Source organism: Actinia tenebrosa, unplaced genomic scaffold, assembly GCF_029948245.1.
Source record: "Actinia tenebrosa isolate PJP-AT-01 unplaced genomic scaffold, QUT_ActTen_1.0 PGA_scaffold5__44_contigs__length_20552954, whole genome shotgun sequence".
Classification (NCBI taxonomy): domain Eukaryota; kingdom Metazoa; phylum Cnidaria; class Anthozoa; order Actiniaria; family Actiniidae; genus Actinia; species Actinia tenebrosa.
Genome location: NW_028292582.1, coordinates 14645065 through 14665541, shown reverse-complemented (window position 1 = coordinate 14665541; position 20477 = coordinate 14645065). Strand labels below are relative to the sequence as shown.

General features: G+C 35.9%; 3 protein-coding genes across 3 annotated transcripts in view; 1 reads left to right on the top strand and 2 right to left on the bottom strand.

Annotated features, from left to right (window-relative positions):
* The window catches only part of LOC116293733 (uncharacterized), a 112769-nt gene that overhangs the window by 24458 nt on the left and 67834 nt on the right, over nt 1–20477 (bottom strand). The window lies entirely within an intron of this gene.
* LOC116293123 (HMG domain-containing protein 3) lies at nt 2857–9406 on the top strand. Its single transcript, XM_089037661.1, has 11 exons — nt 2857–2980; nt 3355–3535; nt 4875–5724; nt 5812–6034; nt 6069–6205; nt 6505–6684; nt 7009–7246; nt 7374–7507; nt 7958–8083; nt 8411–8629; nt 8969–9406. Exons 1-11 carry the CDS (start codon nt 2857–2859, stop codon nt 9404–9406), a joined length of 2850 nt encoding a protein of 949 aa, XP_088893787.1.
* On the bottom strand, nt 8739–14801 carry LOC148906662 (uncharacterized). Its single transcript, XM_089037659.1, has 14 exons — nt 14617–14801; nt 14412–14517; nt 13958–14122; nt 13627–13767; nt 13261–13377; nt 12846–12981; nt 12405–12539; nt 12101–12168; nt 11890–11958; nt 11707–11746; nt 11545–11580; nt 11005–11100; nt 10278–10401; nt 8739–9825 (listed from the first exon to the last, which is right to left on the bottom strand). The coding sequence occupies exons 1-14, from the start codon at nt 14799–14801 to the stop codon at nt 9747–9749; spliced, it is 1497 nt and encodes a 498-aa protein (XP_088893785.1). The 3' UTR covers nt 8739–9746.

The window sequence follows — 20477 nt, the reverse complement described above, 5'->3', positions numbered from 1 at the left end:
CCTTGTTCATGGGCGCGCTTAATAAGGAAGCTTAACTCTCCTTCGTCTGTTATTAAACGCCGCTGCATGTGTTTCTCGCCCTCCTTAGCGCCCTGTGTGAATTTTCCTATGACAACGCGTGCTGTGGGGTTGTGTTCTGGGAGCCATTGCGTAAAGGCGCCATGACAAAGTATGGCTTCATGCGCTGTGTATTTTAAAAGCTTGCGCTCTTCAAAGAACTTCAATAGGGGTATGGGTATCCATTCTTTCTCTTGTAGATGCTTCCCGTACCACGCGTAAATTATGGGATGTAAGTCTTTAGCCAACTTCCAAGACGTTAATCGTACGAATCCAGTTGCTGGGGCGTCGTAGTGACCGTCTAACGAAACGCGCAAGAATTGGGAGTCTGGATGTCCGTAACGGTCGTAATATTCCTTACAATCCCCTAGACCTTTAAAACTTGCAGGGTAACAGTGTTTCATATCCAGAGACACGTACTCGTCTTCGTCGTACTCCATGTTCCAAAGACCACCGTGACCATGCTCTACACAGGCTTTGGCTATGTCTCCGAACTCTTTTGGGGTAGGTTTCCGACCATTCCTCTTCTTGGCCGCCAAGAAGTCCAAACTACGAGAGCTGAGGACCTCGTCTGAGAAGTCCTCACCAAGGGATTCACATGCACTTTGTATGCGCAGGTGTTCCATTTCCGGTCGGTATAAAGTACCATCTTGGGTCATAAACTGACTTCCCTCCGCGTCCATTAACCATATGGAATTCTCATGAACTAATTCTGTCAATGGTGACTTCTTATAGACCTTTGTCTCCTTCTTTTTAGGAAACCTTAACTCTCTCCATGCGTGTGCGTTGTGCTGATAAATGACTATAGGAGCACCTCTGCCTCCGTATTTGTGCGTTCCTGGGTAAATAAAGCCGTCGGTAATGTCTTTCACGTGTATGCGCCTTTCTAACGCAGTTTCTAACTTCTTGATGTTGTCAATAGTTGCTCCAGCCCTACGAGTAGCATCTTCCCATCTCTGGATGGCTTCTCTTCTTTTTAGGGTAAGTTTACCGCCCCGAGAGGAATCTTCGAAGAACTCTCTTACTAACTTCCCTACACAGTTGCCGGGATGTCGCATTGGTTTAAGCTTCTTAACGTCTGGTTTCTTAATCTCGTACGCGCCGTAAATAACTACAGTAACCGGGTATGCGACCTCGTAGAACAGTATGTCTATTCCTTCAAGTGCTCCGGGCCTGGTGTCTTTATTCAGCACAAACAGGTTTTGCTTACCTGACGCCCGTATTGGATTGCGCCCCTTTTCTATCATCCACTCACCGTCTAAATACTTTATAAATGTTAACTCCAAACGGTATTCACCTTCAGGCATCAAATTGATTATCCTTTCTGCTCTTTCATATGTCATTGTCTCGTCAGTATCGCCCTCCATAAACGTTGTAAAGGCAAAGTCAGCATCCAGGCGATCCAACACCTGAGTTCTCAGTTTGCGCACAGTTTTATTTCTAATGCTCGTGATGGCGTCCATCTATATGTAAAGGATATCTTAACCTCCATTTACGGTACCCATCGTTTCGACAACTAGCAGCAGTAAGGGAATCAGCGCGCGGGTAATACCCGACTCGGACGCTGTTACGTGAGCACGGGGAATATCCGTGTAATTCCGAGGGGTGACCGCGAGTCCCCCTTACTGCTGCTCTTTAACAGAAACTAAATTTAGCACAACAAAAGAACAGATCTGCAGTAATGTTATTCCTGGTTATTCTTTTTTGTCTCAACCCAGTTTATCGAATGCTGGTGGAGTTGACTTTTATATTTCTAGCAACCTAAGTTTTCATGTAAGAGATGATCTCTCTAAAATTACTGAAGATTTTGAATCATTATTTATTGAAGTTCATAGTAATCTGCACCACAATTTGATCTGTGCAGTCATTTATAGGCATCCGAACAGCAATCTTGAGGCATTTCTAGAATCACTTAACGAGTCTCTCGATAAGATAAATAATGAAGGTAAATTTTGTCTTTTAATGGGGGATTTTAATATTAATTTGTTAAATACAGATTCTCACTTGCCAACGGAAGAATTCCTCGATACTTTAAATCAGTTTTATTATTCTCCACATATATTACAACCTACTCGTATAACTTACCATTCTTCTACTCTAATTGATAACATATTTTTCAACTCATCAGAACATCACACTATAAGTGGCAATCTAATATATGACCTGACTGATCACCTTCCAAATTTCATTATTGTCAACAAATTTTGTGCACTTCCTAAAAAGATAAAGATAACCAGAAGAGATTATTCAAATTATTATGAAGGAAAACTCTTGTCAGAATTTCAAGCAGTTGATTGGGGGTGCATTCTCGATGACACTGAAGATGTGAATGAGCTATTTGGGAAATTTTACTCCAGAGCATCAGATATTATCGATGATAATATTCCTAACAAAGTTCTAAGTAAGAAAGAAATTAAAGCAATCTCAAAGCCATGGATTACAAGTGGGATAAGAACATCAATAGCCATCAAAAATAGACTATACAAAAAATTTATCAACACTAGATCAGATTACTACCAACAAAAGTTTAGATTCTATAGGAATAAAATAAACCACCTTATACGTATCAGTAAGAAGAATTATTATAACAAATACTTTTTTGATAACAAGACAAATATTAAAAATATATGGAAAGGGATAAAACAAATTATATCCCTTAAGCCATTAGCTCGTGACATAACATCCAAGCTTATCACTAGCGAAGGTGAAATTACTGATAGTAAGGACATTGCAAATTCTTTTAATAATCATTTTGCAAGCATTGGCAACAAGATAGCATCATCAATTGGTAGGGTTAATATGTCACCCTATGCATACATGCCTTTAAAACCAACTGCAAAGTTTGTTTTGAGTCCAACAAATGCCAAAGAGATTGAAGAAGAAATCAATAAGCTAAAACCATCTAAAGCATCAGGCCCCTATAGTATACCTACTAAATTCTAAAATTGCTTCAGAACATAATTTCGCAACCTCTTGAAATTATCTTTAATGTATCATTCTCAAAAGGTACTGTACCAGATCAGTTCAAACTTGCACGAGTTATCCCTGTTCACAAAAAGGGTTCTCAACTTAGATTAGAAAACTACCGTCCTATCTCGTTATTGTCAATTTTTAATAAACTGATGGAGAAACTAGTCTCCAGAAGGCTGATAGAGTTTATTAATAATAATAATATTTTATTTGGTAAACAGTTTGGCTTCAGATCATCTTGCTCTACTAGCCATGCCCTTCTTTCTATCATAGATAATGTACAACAAGCTATAGATAATAATTCATACTCATGTGGTATATTTTTAGACTTGAGTAAAGCGTTTGACTCTGTGAATCACTCTATCCTACTTAACAAACTAGATCACTATGGGATTCATGGAATAGCTAAAAGCTGGTTCACCTCTTATCTAAGCAATAGGAAGCAACTAGTCTCAATCTCAGCAGTTGATTCAGATGTAATGAATATCTTCTGTGGGGTACCACAGGGGTCAGTCCTTGGCCCAACTCTATTTTTGTTGTACATTAATGACTTTCATAACTCTTCCTCACTTTTTGATTTCCATCTGTTTGCAGACGATGCAAATCTTTTCTGTTGTAATAATACTATCCAAGGACTAGAATTACAAATTAATATTGAGCTAGTTAACATCCAGAACTGGTTACTTGCCAATAAACTGTTACTTAATATTGACAAATCAAATTATATTATTTTTCATTCACCTCAGAAAAAGATTACCTATGACATTGAACTTTGTATAAATGCTAAAAGACTGAAACGGGTCAATAACACTAGTTACTTAGGGGTCCTGATAGACTCCAACCTAAATTGGAAAGCTCATGTAGCTTTTGTGGCCAAAAAAATCAGAAGAAACATAGGCTTACTTTCTAAAGTTAGACACTATACTTCCGAGAACATACTTGTTAATCTATATTACAGTCTCATATATCCTTTTCTCACATATGGAATTATAACATGGGGAAATACATATCCATCCACAACAAAGTTGTTACATTTGCTTCAAAAGAAAGCACTTAGACTGATATCATTCTCTGGCTATAGGGATCACACAAACCCACTTTTCCTAAAATACAATATACTCAAATTTCCTGAGCTTGTCTTCTTACACAATGCCATTTTCGTTTATAACTTTAGAACTGGGAAGCTCCCCAAATGCTTCGATTCGTTTTTTGAACCAATTGAAAGAATACATAAGTATAACACTAGACTTGCCTCTAACTGCTGTTACTCTCTCCCAAAAGCACGTACCAACTATGGTAAATTTGCTCTGAAATTTGCTGGTGTGAAAACTTGGAATGCTATTGAAAAGGATTTAAAGCAAGCTCCCAGCATATCGTCATTCAAAAATACATTGAAAAAATCCTTGTTAAAGAATTATGAAACATGATTTTCCATGTTATGTCCTTGATTTTTCTCTCGTAGATATCATTCTATCCATTTCCAGTATGAATATACGTCGTCACATACAAATATATAAACAATTTAAGTATTAATGTACATTATTATAAATATAAGTTCAATATAATTATGCTTATTCTTCCATTCTTCCTTACTTTTTTCCTTTATACATAGAATAGTACTAATATACATATCATACATATATATGCTTATTTTTCCTTATTCTTGCTTTGCTATCTACTTGCCTAGTTATATTGTACATAAGTTGGAAGCTTGCTGTCCTGTATAGCCCTTATAGGTTATTATAGCGAGCTTGCATCTAATATTCAAGGTAATAGTTGAATGTAATTTAAAATTTGTAAAAGTGATGCAAATAAAACATTGTCATTGTCATTGTCATTGGTGGTAGGTTTGTTCCAAAACCAAAAAAAAAAAAGTTGGAAAACCCAGAATGTGTATTGATTACTCAAGAAGGTGGGACTAGTATATACTCAGTTAAAACTAGTCCCAGAGGTGATAGATGTTTTGTAATAAAAGATCAAGGAGGCAGTTTTTGTCACCACCAAGAGTGCAAAGAAGTCAGAGGCATAACTGTGACAAATGATGCCTCAAGTCTATTGGGTTTTTCTTGCCAGCACATTAAATTGCTGTCAAATACAACAAGTGCTGTGCAAGAATGGCACATCACCAGTGACACTTTGGGGAAGTATCATTGTGATGCAACTACCAAAGAAGTATTGAGAGTCAACTTAGTTGACAACAATAAAGGTTGGCCTTCAGTTATGCAAGTCGCCACAAATGTTTTTGTTGTTTTTGGAGCACCAACTGCCTCATCTCAGATTGGCTACACACATGTGATGAGATTGGCAAGAGATCGGTTTAGATGCACAGCTAAAAACTGCAAGACTCTTGCAGGTTCAGGCAAACAGCAAAAGCATATCAAATTTTGTTTACATCAGCATGCTCTCATATGTGTATTACCCACCGCTAAAAGCATTTCATCATCCTCATCATCAACTTCTACTAGTGTTCTGTCATCTTCAAATTCATCTTCAACTGCGCCATTGGCAAATACCAGCCTACCAACATCCACTAGTAGCATACTTTCAGAGCCAAGTGCAGATGTCCCAAGCAGTGAGCTCTCACGGCAAGCTACACTTCAAGCAAACTCCCAAAGATCCATCCCATATCAAATCCCTGTGATGTGGCTGGACCATGCCAAAAAGTGTGATTCATTAACACGTTTGGGAGTTAAAGAGGTAAAAAAGTATGAGTTCTAATCAGAAATGTTAAAGGATATCTTAATTTTCCTCAAGACTCAACTGTGTATAAATATTTTCCTTTAGGGTGGTTGGCCGTTGGTTTTTCACCCTCACGAGATGAATTGTAGGTTGTGTGGTTATATTCTTGGAGAACCTAAGCAACATCCTGGAAGTCGTGGAGGTTCTGTCATTATGACCAATGGCAACCCTTTTAAGCAGTGCGTCATTAAAGTTAAATCCTGTACCAACAATGACTGCAAAGCTCTACACCAAATATGGCCAGTGGAGATGGGTTATATATTACTTATGAGACTTTTTTTTTCATTTCACTATATTTTCAGGGCTGTTTAATATCTGTGAAAAAATTCTTCTTGGTATAGAGGTGCTGCTAGAGTGGAGGGAACTATTCAAGCGTGGTGTGCCAATATATACAGCCATTGAAAGCAAATTAGATGCATGGTGCAAACAATGTGTCAAGGTTTGGTTTTTGCTAAAAAATTCTCATTGAAAGATACATGAAGTGGTATTGCAACCATGGTATTTCTTTTATGTAATTAATCCTGTTATTACTAAGTAGAGGCTGATTATAATTTCCTTATTTAATATTATTCATTTGTACTCCAATTTCCAATATAGATTATCTTCTAGCCTTTTGAATGTATTATAAAACAATTGCTTATAGAGTTACAAAACCTCCTAGAAAGGCCACCATTTAGCCTTCAATTTCATACACTTGATCCATTTTGACAGTGATAATTATTGTATATACATTTTCAGGAAATGATGCCTTCCTCAGCAGAACTTATTTACTGGTCACGCCTGTTATACAACAGCTTTTATTTCTTTGAAATAATCACTAATCGATCCTTGGATGACAACATTTGTGGGCTGTGTGGCATTATTGGGGAGTTCTACCTTGGTGATGGCAATGAGAAAAACTGTTGTTCACTAAAAGGGGTTTGTAACAACAAATATATTATAGCAGGGCCAGTACATGGGCTTGGGTCCCCCTGCATTTTGGACAGGTTTTAAGTTGATGAATTAAGAATCATGCTCACCTCTTTCATTGTGAGACAAAGAAATAATTCACTACTCAGAGGTACCTGTGCTGGACAATGTATCTTCAGTTGGATAACAGTGTTTATATGCTAACATCAGGACTCAGAAGTTGAGACTCCAATCCCCAAAATAAAATGCTGCACTCATTTCAAGTTAACAGCCTTTGCCATGCATGATACAATCATTATTTTAACCTTTGATAAATACACTTTGAATTCACAGGTCAAGTATAACGAAAAACCCTCTTCTAGTCCTTACAGCTTGGAGGAATTTCTGAATTCCCTGAAAGTTGCCTGGCATGAAAAAAATGTATATGCGAAGGGGCTTGACAAGGACATCATTATCAATGCAAGCACTGTCCCCCCAATCATTGCCCCTTCACTTAGAGGAAATCAGGTGTTCAATACTGAAATGCAAAAGAAAAGTATCTATTTAAAATCACGAAATAAGCCAACACAAGGTATTTTTTGATCATCCTTTATTGCTTCTTATACAAGTTGACTATTTCATAAAGATGTAGGATTTGAATTTTGAGAATGATTTTCCATTAAATTAAATAGTAATATAATAATTTTCAATATTAATAGGGGATCCTGCATTATTGCACCATCTCATTTCATCTAATGCATTGGACATAACTTCTATTGATATGTTGAATATCAAAGATCTCAAAGACATTGCAAAGAAATGTTCTATGACACTTCCATCTGGCGCATCCAAGGTATTTGATTTTCTAATTACATGCGTAGTATTTTGTATTTGCTCAGTGTTAACAGTTTTTCTGTGTACATTACATGCATATCTCTCTTCAACCAACCTATAAAGCAACGAGTAATTGAAAGTGATAATTGCTCAAAGCATATAACAGACTTTGTAATGCAATGCTTCACCAATTATACAGAAATGATGTCAAAATATTCCCTGGAATATGATTTCTTTGCTTTATTGTTGCACATGAGTATACATGGATGTGGATACAATTGGCAAAAAAGATTCTCATCCTTCAACAAATAACATGAACTAAAATAGGGAGATATTGCTTCAGAACGTAAGATCTATTATCCAATGCAATGCTTGCGTTTAATATTCTTAGTTGACTATCCTTTCTTGTTAAAATGTATTTGCAAAGGCATTTAATATTATTTTATAATCCCTATGTTTGTATTCATAGAGCTTCATACAGGCTGAAATAAATGCTCTTTATGCACATCTGTTAGTTGGTAACTCTCCGTGTCATGGTTTCAACAAAGTGCCTGGAAACACTGGTGGCTTTTACCATATTGTTTGTCGACATGGTGTAAGTGTCATTACCTTCATTTATTTTTTCTGTCCCTAAAGCCTCATTCTTCATTGGATAAACCTGCAGGACGAATTTCCTCACTTATGATCCTCCACTTATAATTTCATTATTGGATAATAATTATTTTTGTACATGGGTTTCTACATGTAAATCAAGGGGGGGGTTAACAATTTGTATAATTTATATAATGTAAAGTGAATCTCTATAGCGGTTTCTGTCCCAGAGCCGCTGTCCTATGGTGCAACTTTGTGCACCATGGCATAGTTGTCTTATAAATAAGTGTCAATTCTGGGAACTCACGACTTGATACACATTTTATTTTAGGTTACTGTTGCTTCTAAGTTTCTGTTGTTGCAAGAGTCTGTTAGAGCTTCTGCAGATTTATATCTGTCACTACGTTACCCTCCTCCTATGTTCATATGTGATACACCTTGTGGATTTGCACGGCATATGGATATTAGAGATCCTGTTGTAACAAAAATGCTGTGGGCAGACAGAGCTGGTTGCTTTGAAATACCAGAAATTGGAAAAAATCCATCTCAGGTATTACATTTTGTTCAACCAAAACTTTAGACTAGATATTGATTTGATGTTTATTATACTTTCTAAAATTAATAAAAAGTAAACAACATTAAAAACATCACACAAATGGTTTGCTTGTTAAATATTTATTTTCAGATTATATACAAGTCATTTATACAGTCATGTTCATAACCATTAATTCGTTTTCTTGTGACGTTTTGCACATATTGGACATTTTTTATAATTAACTACAATTTTGTATTATTTTGGGATTTAAACATAAAACTGTCAATATTGTTTTGGCATTTATAAAAAATGGCAAGTAAAAAGACAAACTAAAATATGAATTTAATTTGCTAGGTTAGTGTTCCTGACATAGTTCCACTAGAGTATAGAGCAGAAAATGTGACTTTACCAAAACCAGAAGACATATTGAAATGGGAACATCCCATTACAGGTAACACAGATCGATATGTAATGGGTGATCGATTCCACACGTCAACAGAGCCACACAAGTCTCCTCTTTGTGAATTTCACAACTTGCAGTATTGTGAACAAGCTTTCACAATCAAAACTAGTTACCAAGAAAGTGAAAACCATAGAAAAAATTTCTTAAGGTTGAGAAGCTCAACTATGCAGTCATTCTCAGTCCATTTTTTGTACAATTATTTGATGGATTACTATCATAATGAGAAGATAGTATCATCCCAAAAAGAGAAAATTGAGAAAACACTAGAAGCTAACCAATTCTTGTCTAGGGATATTTATCACAGATTTGTGAAGTTAAGTGTGGACTAGTTGGAATTTTACGAATCATTTATTTGGTTTTAAAGTTAACAGCCATGTCAAGATAAACTGTAGAAATTTGGAAAAGTTTCCTGAAATCATTTACTAATTTCTACAAGTTATCTTAACATGGCTTTTAACTTTAAAACCAAATAAATGATTTGTAAAATTATCTACTAGTCCACATTTACTTCACAAATCTGTGATAAATATTATTTCACGAATGATTGTAACATTGTAATATAACGTTATATGGATTGAAAACTTTCCAAATTTGATTTCTGCAGTTCATTTACATAACTGTTTGGATTCAGACAAATTCTTACAATTTATCCATTTATGTGGTTATTAATTAAGCTGAACAACTAATGCAATATTCACAATACCATGCATCATTTTTCTCTGGTGCTTCGGAAAGTTGAGTACATTGTCTGCAAGAAAGATGAAATATTTTATGCACATTATCGTACATTGAATATAGGTACTGATACTGTGAAACATATATGACTTTTAAGTAATAAATAAAAAAATAGTCCTAAATAAACAAGTACAGCAGACACAAAGGATTTTCCCAAAGCATAATGAATAAATTACTATTAGCACATGAAAAAGGTTGTTGACAAAAAGATAGGATTGCAAAAATATATTCTATGAATATTATATCTACACCTACTTGCAAGAACGTTGTCACATGAAAATAGAACATCAGTAGTTTACAGAGAAAGGAATAAATTAAAAGACAAAAAGAAGATCACTGAAGCTGAACTTTTTCTTTTGTCTTTTAATTTATTCCTTTCTCTCTAAACTACTATGCTGTATGTATGACAACGTTCTTGCAAGTAGGTGTATATTGCATATCATATTGATCAATATTAGCACTTACAGATGGAACCAATGGCTACACTTGGCACATTCAATCCAATCCCAAAACTCGTTGTTGCCTCCTTTGTTTTTCTTATGCTTTGGAGGGGATGAGCCCTTGCACTTGGTACATTGATTCTTATTGCCTAGTAAATATTATATCATATAAATAATCATATAAATAATTAATTAATTAAATAAATAAATAAATGGGATTTAACAGTGGCATTTCTACAGAGTAGCTATTCATCCACTGTCATTCCAATGGGAATTTAGGAGTTGATTTTTGTGGAGGGAGGAAAGCCGGGGAACCCTGAAAACCCTCGAAGCACAGGAGAGAATCAACAAACAACTCTACTCACATACTACACAGGAGAGAACCAACAAACAACTCTACTCACATAATACACAGGAGAGAACCAACAAACAACTCTACTCACATACTACACAGAAGAGAACCAACAAACAACTCTACTCACATAATACACAGGAGAGAACCAACAAACAACTCTACTCACATACTACACAGGAGAGAACCAACAAACAACTCTACTCACATACTACACAGGAGAGAACCAACAAGCAACTCTACTCACATACGACACCGAGCTCAGTGGGACTCAAACCCGGGTTGCATTGGTGAGAGGTGAGTGCTCTCACCGCTACGCCACCTGTGCTTTTCGTATACATTTCTTATACATTAATACTATGTACACACGTCATTTTTTTCAAGTAATCCATTGCTTTACCTTTTTTTTTACTTCTTTCAGTTGGTAGTACACCAACAGTTCCTTCTGCAAATAACCGGTGACGTTTTGTTTCTTTTGGTGCAGGGTTTTCTTGTTCTGATTAACCATTACAAAAACAAAAACAAGTATTTTAGATGAAAAATGTTAATAGGACGAACACATACAAGAAATCCATTCATGGCCCAAAATAACAGACAGTTGAATGGAGTTGATGGCCATTCACATTGATTTTAGATTGGATGTACTGCTGGGCAGCCTAGACTTTTCATTTCAATGAGTCCCAATATGAACTTTGAGTCCCAATATGAACTGAATATTCAATGCAATTAAACCAATGTGACAGTATGTTTGCATAATAGCATCATTTCACTACAACTGTTGCTACCAAAATGCTTGGCAGACTTTCTTTTTTTGTTCAAATTTATTCTGTTTTAACCAAAAAAGTGTGCAAATTGGGAATTATGGTAGTTGTAGTAAATGTCCTAATTCATTAATTCATATTTTATTTTCATATGTTGGTAATTATTGTCACTAACGTACCGGAGCTCACAGTTTCAGCATTATCATCTTGACTGCCTGCCAATAAAAAGTTATGAAATATGAAAAGGAATCTAGAACTTTATGGTATTTCTATATTTTATTTTTAATCATTCATAATATGGTAAATTATGTACTTTTTTAATTAATCAGTTTAATAAATACCTTTAGCTGCATCTGCTTGTCTTTTGCAGGACATAAACCCCTGTGATATAAAGTTATCATTACTCATTTAATTAATGCATCACAAGACATATAGAGTACAAACTCTAAAAGTGTGCACCATAAAGAGATAGTACCTAATGGTGCATAATGTACTCATAAATTTTTCATTCAAGTAAATGTTACCTCTTTGAATATTTCCTTGCGTCGTGGAGTAAAGCTCATGTACTTCTGTCTTGAGTCTGGTGTTAACTCCTAAAAGTCACAATTCAATAAATATCAATAAGTCAAGAAGTTATTTTCTTAAATAAGTGTAATCTTATCATGGGTCAGCATGCTTAGCTTGCGCTTCTCATTTTATGGACACTTGTTCAATTTTAGAAGTACAAATAAATACCTGTATGAAATATGCATTTTCTGGAGTTCCTGCTTTAACTTCCTCATTTTCCAATCCAAAATTTTCAGCTTTAAACAAAAAATATGGAACCATTCATAGTAATCACACTTCAACAATCAATTTAAGCCTTTTGGTGTCCTTAAAACTTTCTCAGATACAGACTGTGAGGCTAGGTCAGTAGTTTGGCAGACACTACATTTATTTCAAATGTTCTCAGTGATAGAATGCTCATTATGTTGTTTCATGCATATGATTATTACATTTTCATATCAAAATTTATATAATATGTTTGTTTAAAATATACCTAACATCCAAACATCCTGCTGTACTTCTTCAATGAGGGAAACACTTTCTTCACACAGAGTCTCTTCTTCTTCTGCCATTGTGGAACACTTATACCTGTCCTCTGGTGTCAATTGAGCTTCCATTACTCCGCATTCTGCATTATTGGGAAAATACCATAAATCATTATAATGTATATGCATTTGATATTTATTACCATTGTTTCAATACTCTTATCTATTACATTGATACAATTATTCGTCATCTAATCACTAATTAATAAAAAAAGAAAGCCTGGAGCATTATTATTCTATAGACCTTGTGTTGCTTGTGATATGCAAATTAAATCTTAAGTTGTGTATTTTATATATAATGGATACCAAACCAATCTTACTGCACACAATCATTAGCTTGCAAGTATGGGTGGACTTTGTTTATTGTTTTTTTTAAGTAATACACTTACTTGAGTCAATTTGTTTTAGAATCCTCTCATCAAGGATGTTTCTTGGAATTCTGTATCCTTTGGCTGCTTTGCCACAGTTTCTATCTTTTTTTTTATATCCTGCAAAGAGCACTCGTTCCTTGTTGCAAAAAAAATACTTATGGTTTTTTTCCCCATGTCGGAAACTAAATCCAGCTCGTCTTTAATTTCCTATTAAAATTGAAATTATGGGGGGAAAAATTTAATAAAATCAATAGGAAAGAAGGCATACTCTCTATTACACATCCACTCTTATTGTAGCTCTTACATGCTAAATTTCAGTCTATGATTTTTATAGTCACATTATACATATATTATTATACATTCTCCATCTGAGACCATATGAGTGTGCATACATCTCATTTATATTATTATTATAAAGCCCAAGAACACTTGCCTGCCCAGAAATAGAAGGAAAATGCTGCATTGCTGATGACAAAATGCCAATTCCTGGCACAAAATTATCATCAACCTTAAGGTTGACAAGTGGGTTCAGCCACACTAATGGGGATTCCTGTGTTGAAAAAAGTATCAGTACCATATGTTAAAGGTTAAAGGAGTAAACAGAGATTGCCCCACCCTCCAACCTTTTTTGAGTTGCTTGTTTTTGAAAGGGTTAGGACTTAGAAATGTGTGTTTAATGTGTATTTTATTATCACCCAGGCCATGCATGTTCCTACATACATAAATTATATAATAGCATTCTCAATTAATTAATGTGTCGTTACTAGTGAAGAAACGATACATATTTGTGCACACATACGTCTTGTTGATCGAGTTTTGCTTGAATGGCAAGCTGTACTCTCTCCCAAAAAGGCTGGACTTTTTTGGTGGGTAAACATGACTTCCCAAGTCTTCTCAGTGCTTCCCTTATATCAGCTCTAACCCCAGCTGTAGAATGGAACTAAAAATGAAACAAAATAGGTAACTTTTTACACTCATTTTTATATTAGACAATTAATCATACATTAGAGGGGCTTTCTATAACCCATTCAACAAAGTATACTAATTAGTAGAGTGTAATAGTCAGGATAGACACTAAGAATACAGGAGTGTGACAAAGTGTGTTAATATGTAGTTTCAAAACTACTTACTAGGGTATAGGTATACATAAGCAGCATTGCTCCTTTGTACCAGCGTGGTTGCTGATGTGGAATCTCCATTTCCAGAACAGCTCTGATTTTCAAGAGATTTTGGTTAGCTCCTTCATAGCTGCACCACATTTTTCTATATCTTAAGACCCAAGCCAGAAGGAATCCCTGTGAAATAAAAAATAGAAATTGTAATATCTTGCATTATATGTGTACATTAAGCTATGGTTTTTGTCACATTATGAAATCACTAACTACCGCACAAGCACTGCGATTGGTCAATTTCATTGCAGAAATATGTCAGCAAGCACATGGATTTTTCAAAGCGATTCCATTAGACTTAAATAACTTTGGATTTTCCAAGATAAATTCGAAAAAGTTGGTTTCTAAATTAGTCACATAATGACTATAGGATCAAAATGGAATTTTTTTCCAATTTTATTTTTCTTCAACTTGCCTTGTTTTCTTCCACCAACTCCTCAAGATTGTAAAGCCCACTTTCATGGGTTATTGTGAAATCTTCATCTTTCACATAATCCATCCTGAGAACTCTTCCATGTATTCTAAAAAAGAAAATAGGCATTAGCTATGTAATTATTAAGCAATTTCATTAAAATCACAAAATATAATTTAATTAAAAAGCGCTCACAACCAATACATACCTATCGCATTCGATGGAGTTTGTTGAAAGAAGCAAACTTCCTTTTGGTGCATTTAGGCCTGTTTGAGAAGAGCCCTGAAGCAACCCACTGTTGACTTGCAAGAGGAACTCCCCCAATGCCTCAGTCAGCTTTGGATCATCGACAAAGCATGTTAGAGTCGAACTCTGGAGGATATTCATCAGCATTTTACTAAAAAAATATATAAGAAAACAAGAATAATCATTTAGTTTAATTAATATACATTTGAATGATATACATACAAGTTGGTTTCAGAAAATTATGAGCCAACAGAATTTGTCCAATATTAAAAAAGTCTTGACACCTTGATATAAATATGCTAATTGTGTATATAATATTGGCAAAGGAACAATTTAATCCGACTGTGAGCTCGTACTCAATACTCTCCTTGCTCATATATATGTCCATCCAAATATAACTTTTGTTTGCGGCTATAGCACACACTGGAAAATTTATGCTAGCTTTGTCATTCAGAAAGGATGCTTCCTAATATGGACTGTACATGAATTAATAATGACAACAAACTTACAGTGATGTGCCGCAAACATTTTAATCCCCTCCAGAGCACCAACAAAGGGTGCGTTTTTGTGGGAAGCCCCTGTCCTTTAGCAAGGATGTTGAGGGTAAGAGACTTCCCAACGTTTCGTTCTCGTGAGAACACCACACCAATGTTGCTTTCACCAAAACAAAAATATTGATTTAAACATATATATAGATATCAAATTTTGAAGCCCCACATAATTAGGCTATTACATTTCTAAATCATATATATATATTTTACCTATATCTGACTCCATGCTGGTGGCCAAATTCCTTGATAACAGGAATGCAGTTGATAGCATGCTACGATACCCAGGTTTATGCTACGGTACACTGGTTCATGCTACGGTACACTGGTTCATGCTACGGTACACTGGTTCATGCTACGGTACACTGGTTCATGCTACTGTACCATTGTTCATGCTACGGTACCATGGTTCATGCTGCGGTACGTTCACGCTATGGTCCAAAACGTTTTAAGGTTATATGCATAGTTGGACCTATGCCAACCTATAACAGAGCTATTCTAGTTTTCGACAGGTGTTACTACTACTCTGACTTATCTCATAAGATCATGTTCATTCCCATTTCTTTGTCATGCTCTCTTGGTGGCTTATTTTTCCGGCTTTAGCTTTTCATTTACTTAGTGCTAGAATTTTAACATGGAAGTACTGATTTAGAGGTATCATTAACTAATGACGTTATTTTGTCATACATTGAATAATTCATTATTCTATTCAGCATATCCAGATCAATTAAAGTTACAGGTCAAGACAGTTCTTGCCTAGTTACAGTTTTGTGTAATGAGCCGTAAAACCACGCGTAGAGCTTAAGAGCGAAGGTCCACTAATATCGAGCATCGGCCGGTCACGGTCAAAATTTCGATTTTGCTCATTTTTGGTTTGCTGGAAGGCATTACCGAGTAAACAAACGTGGTGTAGTTAGTTTTTCAAAAAACCGCTAAAATTCTGAGAAATCCGAGAAAAACTGGTGGCCTAGCGGCGATCTCAAAAGTATGCAAATTTTCAGTTGAATCAAACCGGTCCAAAAACAACTAACCCATACAGAATAGGAAAAAGATATGAAAACTATATGTTTATAAATTGATAGAAGAGATGTTTGAGACTTGATTGGGTATAAAATAATAGTTTTAGCTATTTATTGAAAGCGGTCAGATGATATTTAGAATTGAGTGGTATTCACACATAGATTTGACCCTTGCTACGCCAAAAAATGAATCAAGTGCGCAACTTTTTTTCTCAATGAAACTCACGTCATGAACTATTTGGATGTTCTTCTAGAACATATCCAAAAATCAGTTTGGGTTATTGTATTTAGGGTTCATACGGAGGCCGTGAACATTGAGTATTTTCGACAATCCCGGTATTTTATTTTCCTATTCGGCCATTCGGCGTCTTTTTGTAAACTTTTGTATATTTTCATTTAGTTTTAAAAGAGGGACGATCCTTCGCCGCGAAGTGGATATTTATTAAAATAGGCAATGGGGAATTACCGTGATTGTGGAATCGGAATGGATACTGAGACGAGCAGTCTCCTTTAACCACTTTCGCCTGGGGAGGGGTACTCCCATATATAGACTATACGGGGATGATCCGCTGAACAGGGTATGGTTTTTCGAGCTTCTTGTCATAAACAGGGTATGCAATTTCACTAAAATTGCAAATTTTTCCTTAGCTTCCTGTCATATTCAGGGTTTCTACTTTCGCATTGACCGAAACTGGTTATTATTGTCGTAAAAAAAAAAGATACGCGAGTTGACATGATAATTGAAACAGGAACTCAGTGCAATAAAATATATCTTTTATCATAAACAGGGTCTAGAAATTTGAGAGTTTTTTTTGTCATAAACAGGGTACCCCTTTCAGAATCCCATCGGAACACCCCTACCCAAATTCTGGCGAAGTACCCCCCCCCCCCCCCCCCCCCCAGGTAAAAGGGAAACTCTGCTCGAAGGGTACACCTCAAAGTGTCATGAAGTCTTTTACTTGTGTTTTCATGAGGAGAAATATTTTAAATTTCAGCAGTAATTTCTAATTGTCAGGAAAAAAATCATTCGTTTGTGATTTGACCTTTTTTTTTGGGAGGGGGAGGATGACCTTATGCTTTCCTCTGTCCTTCCTTTCTTCCTTCCTTTTTTCCCTTGCTTTTCCTTCCTTCCTTCCTATTCCTCCCTCCCTCCCTCCCTCATTCGTTCGTTTCTATGTTTCTTTATTTTCTTTCTTTTTCTTTTATTTGTTTTCATGCACTAGTCAATTGAAACCCCCACCCCTCGACCTCCGAGAAAGGGCGGGGAATTTAACATTTATGCAGTGTTAAATTCCCCGCCCTGCCCAGGGTACACAGGAAAATATTAGCTGTTAAAATTGTTGAGCTACGCATTAAATCTCTCGTATCTCCGTGCATTCACGCTGTTAAATGCATGCGCGTTAAACTCCCGGTCTCGTCACATTAATTCCCCGCCATGTCCCGGGGTCCATTGAAGGAGCTTCAGTTGACTAGTGTTTAACTCCGGCCGCTCAGCTGAGCAGCACGTCGAACCGAACTTTTAACCAAAGTTTTCGTCCAGGGACGTTGTTCTAATTGGGCATGTACATCTTATCATTTAGGATTTTGCATAATGCCGTCAATTAACGTGCATGAAACTGCTTTATAATTTAATTTCAAAATATATTATCTTTAATGGCTTTTGCATGTCCATGTTCCTTTTTAAACTGCATTGATTTCGTGCGATGTATACCGTACCCAAAATTTTGAGATTTCTCAAAAGGAAAGTTTTTAAAGCTGACACTATCTTATCAGGTGGAGCAGGTAAAATCGTACAGTAGGTTTTTAATTGTGTCAGTTTTACTGGCTTAATCCGACTGTTATTAATTTTCTTTAGAGAATCTACCCGAAATGAATGTTGTAACTGCTAAAATAATGTAAACTGCTAATTAAAGGTATTTTTTTAAAAGGAAACACATTTTTGGGCTTTAATTCCGGATAAAAATAGAAACGAATGAGAAAATAGCGACCAGAAACAACAAACACTTGTGGATTTCAGTTACGGTATATGTCGAAAATACTCAATGTTCACGGCCTCCGTATGAACCCTAAATACAATAATCCCAAACTGATTTTTGGATATGTTCTAGAAGAACATCCAAATAGTTCATGAAGTGAGTTTCATTGAGAAAAAAAGTTGCGTACTTGATTATTATTTTTTTTTGGCGTAGCAAGGGTCAAATCTATGTGTGAATACCACTCAATTCTAAATATCACCTGACCGCTTTCAATAAATAGCTAAAACCATTATTTTATACCCAATCAAGTCTCAAACATCTCTTCTATCAATTTATAAACATATAGTTTTCATATCTTTTTCCTATTCTGTATGGGTTAGTTGTTTTTGGACCGGTTTGATTTAACTGAAAATTTGCATACTTTTGAGAACGCCGCTAGGCCACCAGTTTTTCTCGGATTTCTCAGAATTTTAGCGGTTTTTTGAAAAACTAACTACACCACGTTTGTTTACTCGGTAATGCCTTCCAGCAAACCAAAAATGAGCAACATCGAAATTTTGACTGTGACCGCGAATTCTCGATTTTGCTCGATATTAGTGGACATCTACCCTTAAGGTGGCTGGACACCCTCACGCTTGACCGCTACCTTCCACGTTTGAAACGCTGGTGCGTAAACGTGTTTTATCCGATTGCAAATCTTTTTTGCACATAAGTCACATAAAGATTGAATTAATGTTTGATGCAGTTTTTAATGAAATCGGACGTCATAACACGCGATTATGATTAAATATTTGTTTTCGTTTAGAGAGCAATTTTAGCCTTGCAGAGCGTTCAACACTAAAATGCTTCGTACCACATATAGTGTATAATTATACACTAGATGCCTCCATTTGTAGGGATTTTTGAAATAATCTATCTAGCTAATTATGAGATATTTGAGATTGTCTAAATATAGTGCATAATCTACTTCAAAACTAAACAATGGATTTGATACGGCCGAAATTAATATTTCAGAGCAATATATTCACAAAAGTCATTGCTCATTTAGTTTTACTCTGTATCTAGTTTTAAAAGGAACATTTTGAAGGTAATCGACTTATGCGATTTTGTGAAAACGTATAATGCATAAGACGGGTTAAACATTTGATGCGCACTTTTCATTGCCGTTTTCTAGTCAATCTTACTAGATCTTCCATTATTCTAAAAATCGCTGATCATTTCTCTCAAAACTACGTCAGGATACAAATTAGAACTTAAACTAATATTACACAAAATTGCAAAAGCATTGAACTCATTTAACGCGATCTAAAGCGAACGGGAAATACAGAAAACATTGATCGTTTCCCAACGATTTGATGCTCTGGGAATTCTATTGTTTGCTAATGATCGTAACATCAAATTCTTTCGCACCATGCACGGTCCATACTCGATTGGCTGCTTTCCGATTTACTCCCGAAGTATGGTTCTTTATTTAAACTCAAAAGTCTGGCTCGCATCTTTCTTGAAGTTTTATTTGAGACATGTTCGCCGATTCTATTCACTCACACTGACAAAGTACATCATGACAAACGTCCCACGTTTGAATTTAAAAAAACCTGTTTATTACCAAACTTCGGGAGTAAATCGGAAAGCAGCCAATCGAGTATGGACCGTGCATGGTGCGAAAGAATTTGATGTTACGATCATTAGCAAACAATATAGAATTCCCAGAGCATCAAAAGTCTGAGTTTAACTCTCCTCCACAAGCTGAAACAAAAATAAACAAATGCTATTGAGAACCGGGCAGGTAGGTCATCCAGCCGACATAGATATCATGCAAGTAGCATGCATGTGATTACCCTGGTTCCAGAGGTTCGACGATTTTTCTCCCGGCCACGTATATTTTGAGCCGCGAAGCGGTGAGCGAGCTGCGAAGCAGCGAGACCTCGTCGGAGCCTCTGGTAGGAACCGCATAGTTGATTGATCAGGCCGCACCAATAGAATTACAGATTGCTCAAAATTGTTCTGGTTCACTGATTGGCTGATTTGAAGTCCAGTTTGTGATTGGCTAAATTATTTGTAATGAAGGGTAGGGAGGTACAAGTATACATTGCTCATTATCTTATGTCAGTTTGTTTGTAATGTCAAGAGATTTCAAGGTGTTATTTTATAGTTCTAGCTACAGTGAACATTTCTCGATGCCACATTGTATATCCGAAGCGCTATTCGACGAAATATTGTCAACAACGCTTGAAAAACGGTTTGAGAACATTGAAACGTTACCGGAAGAGCAAAAGACAA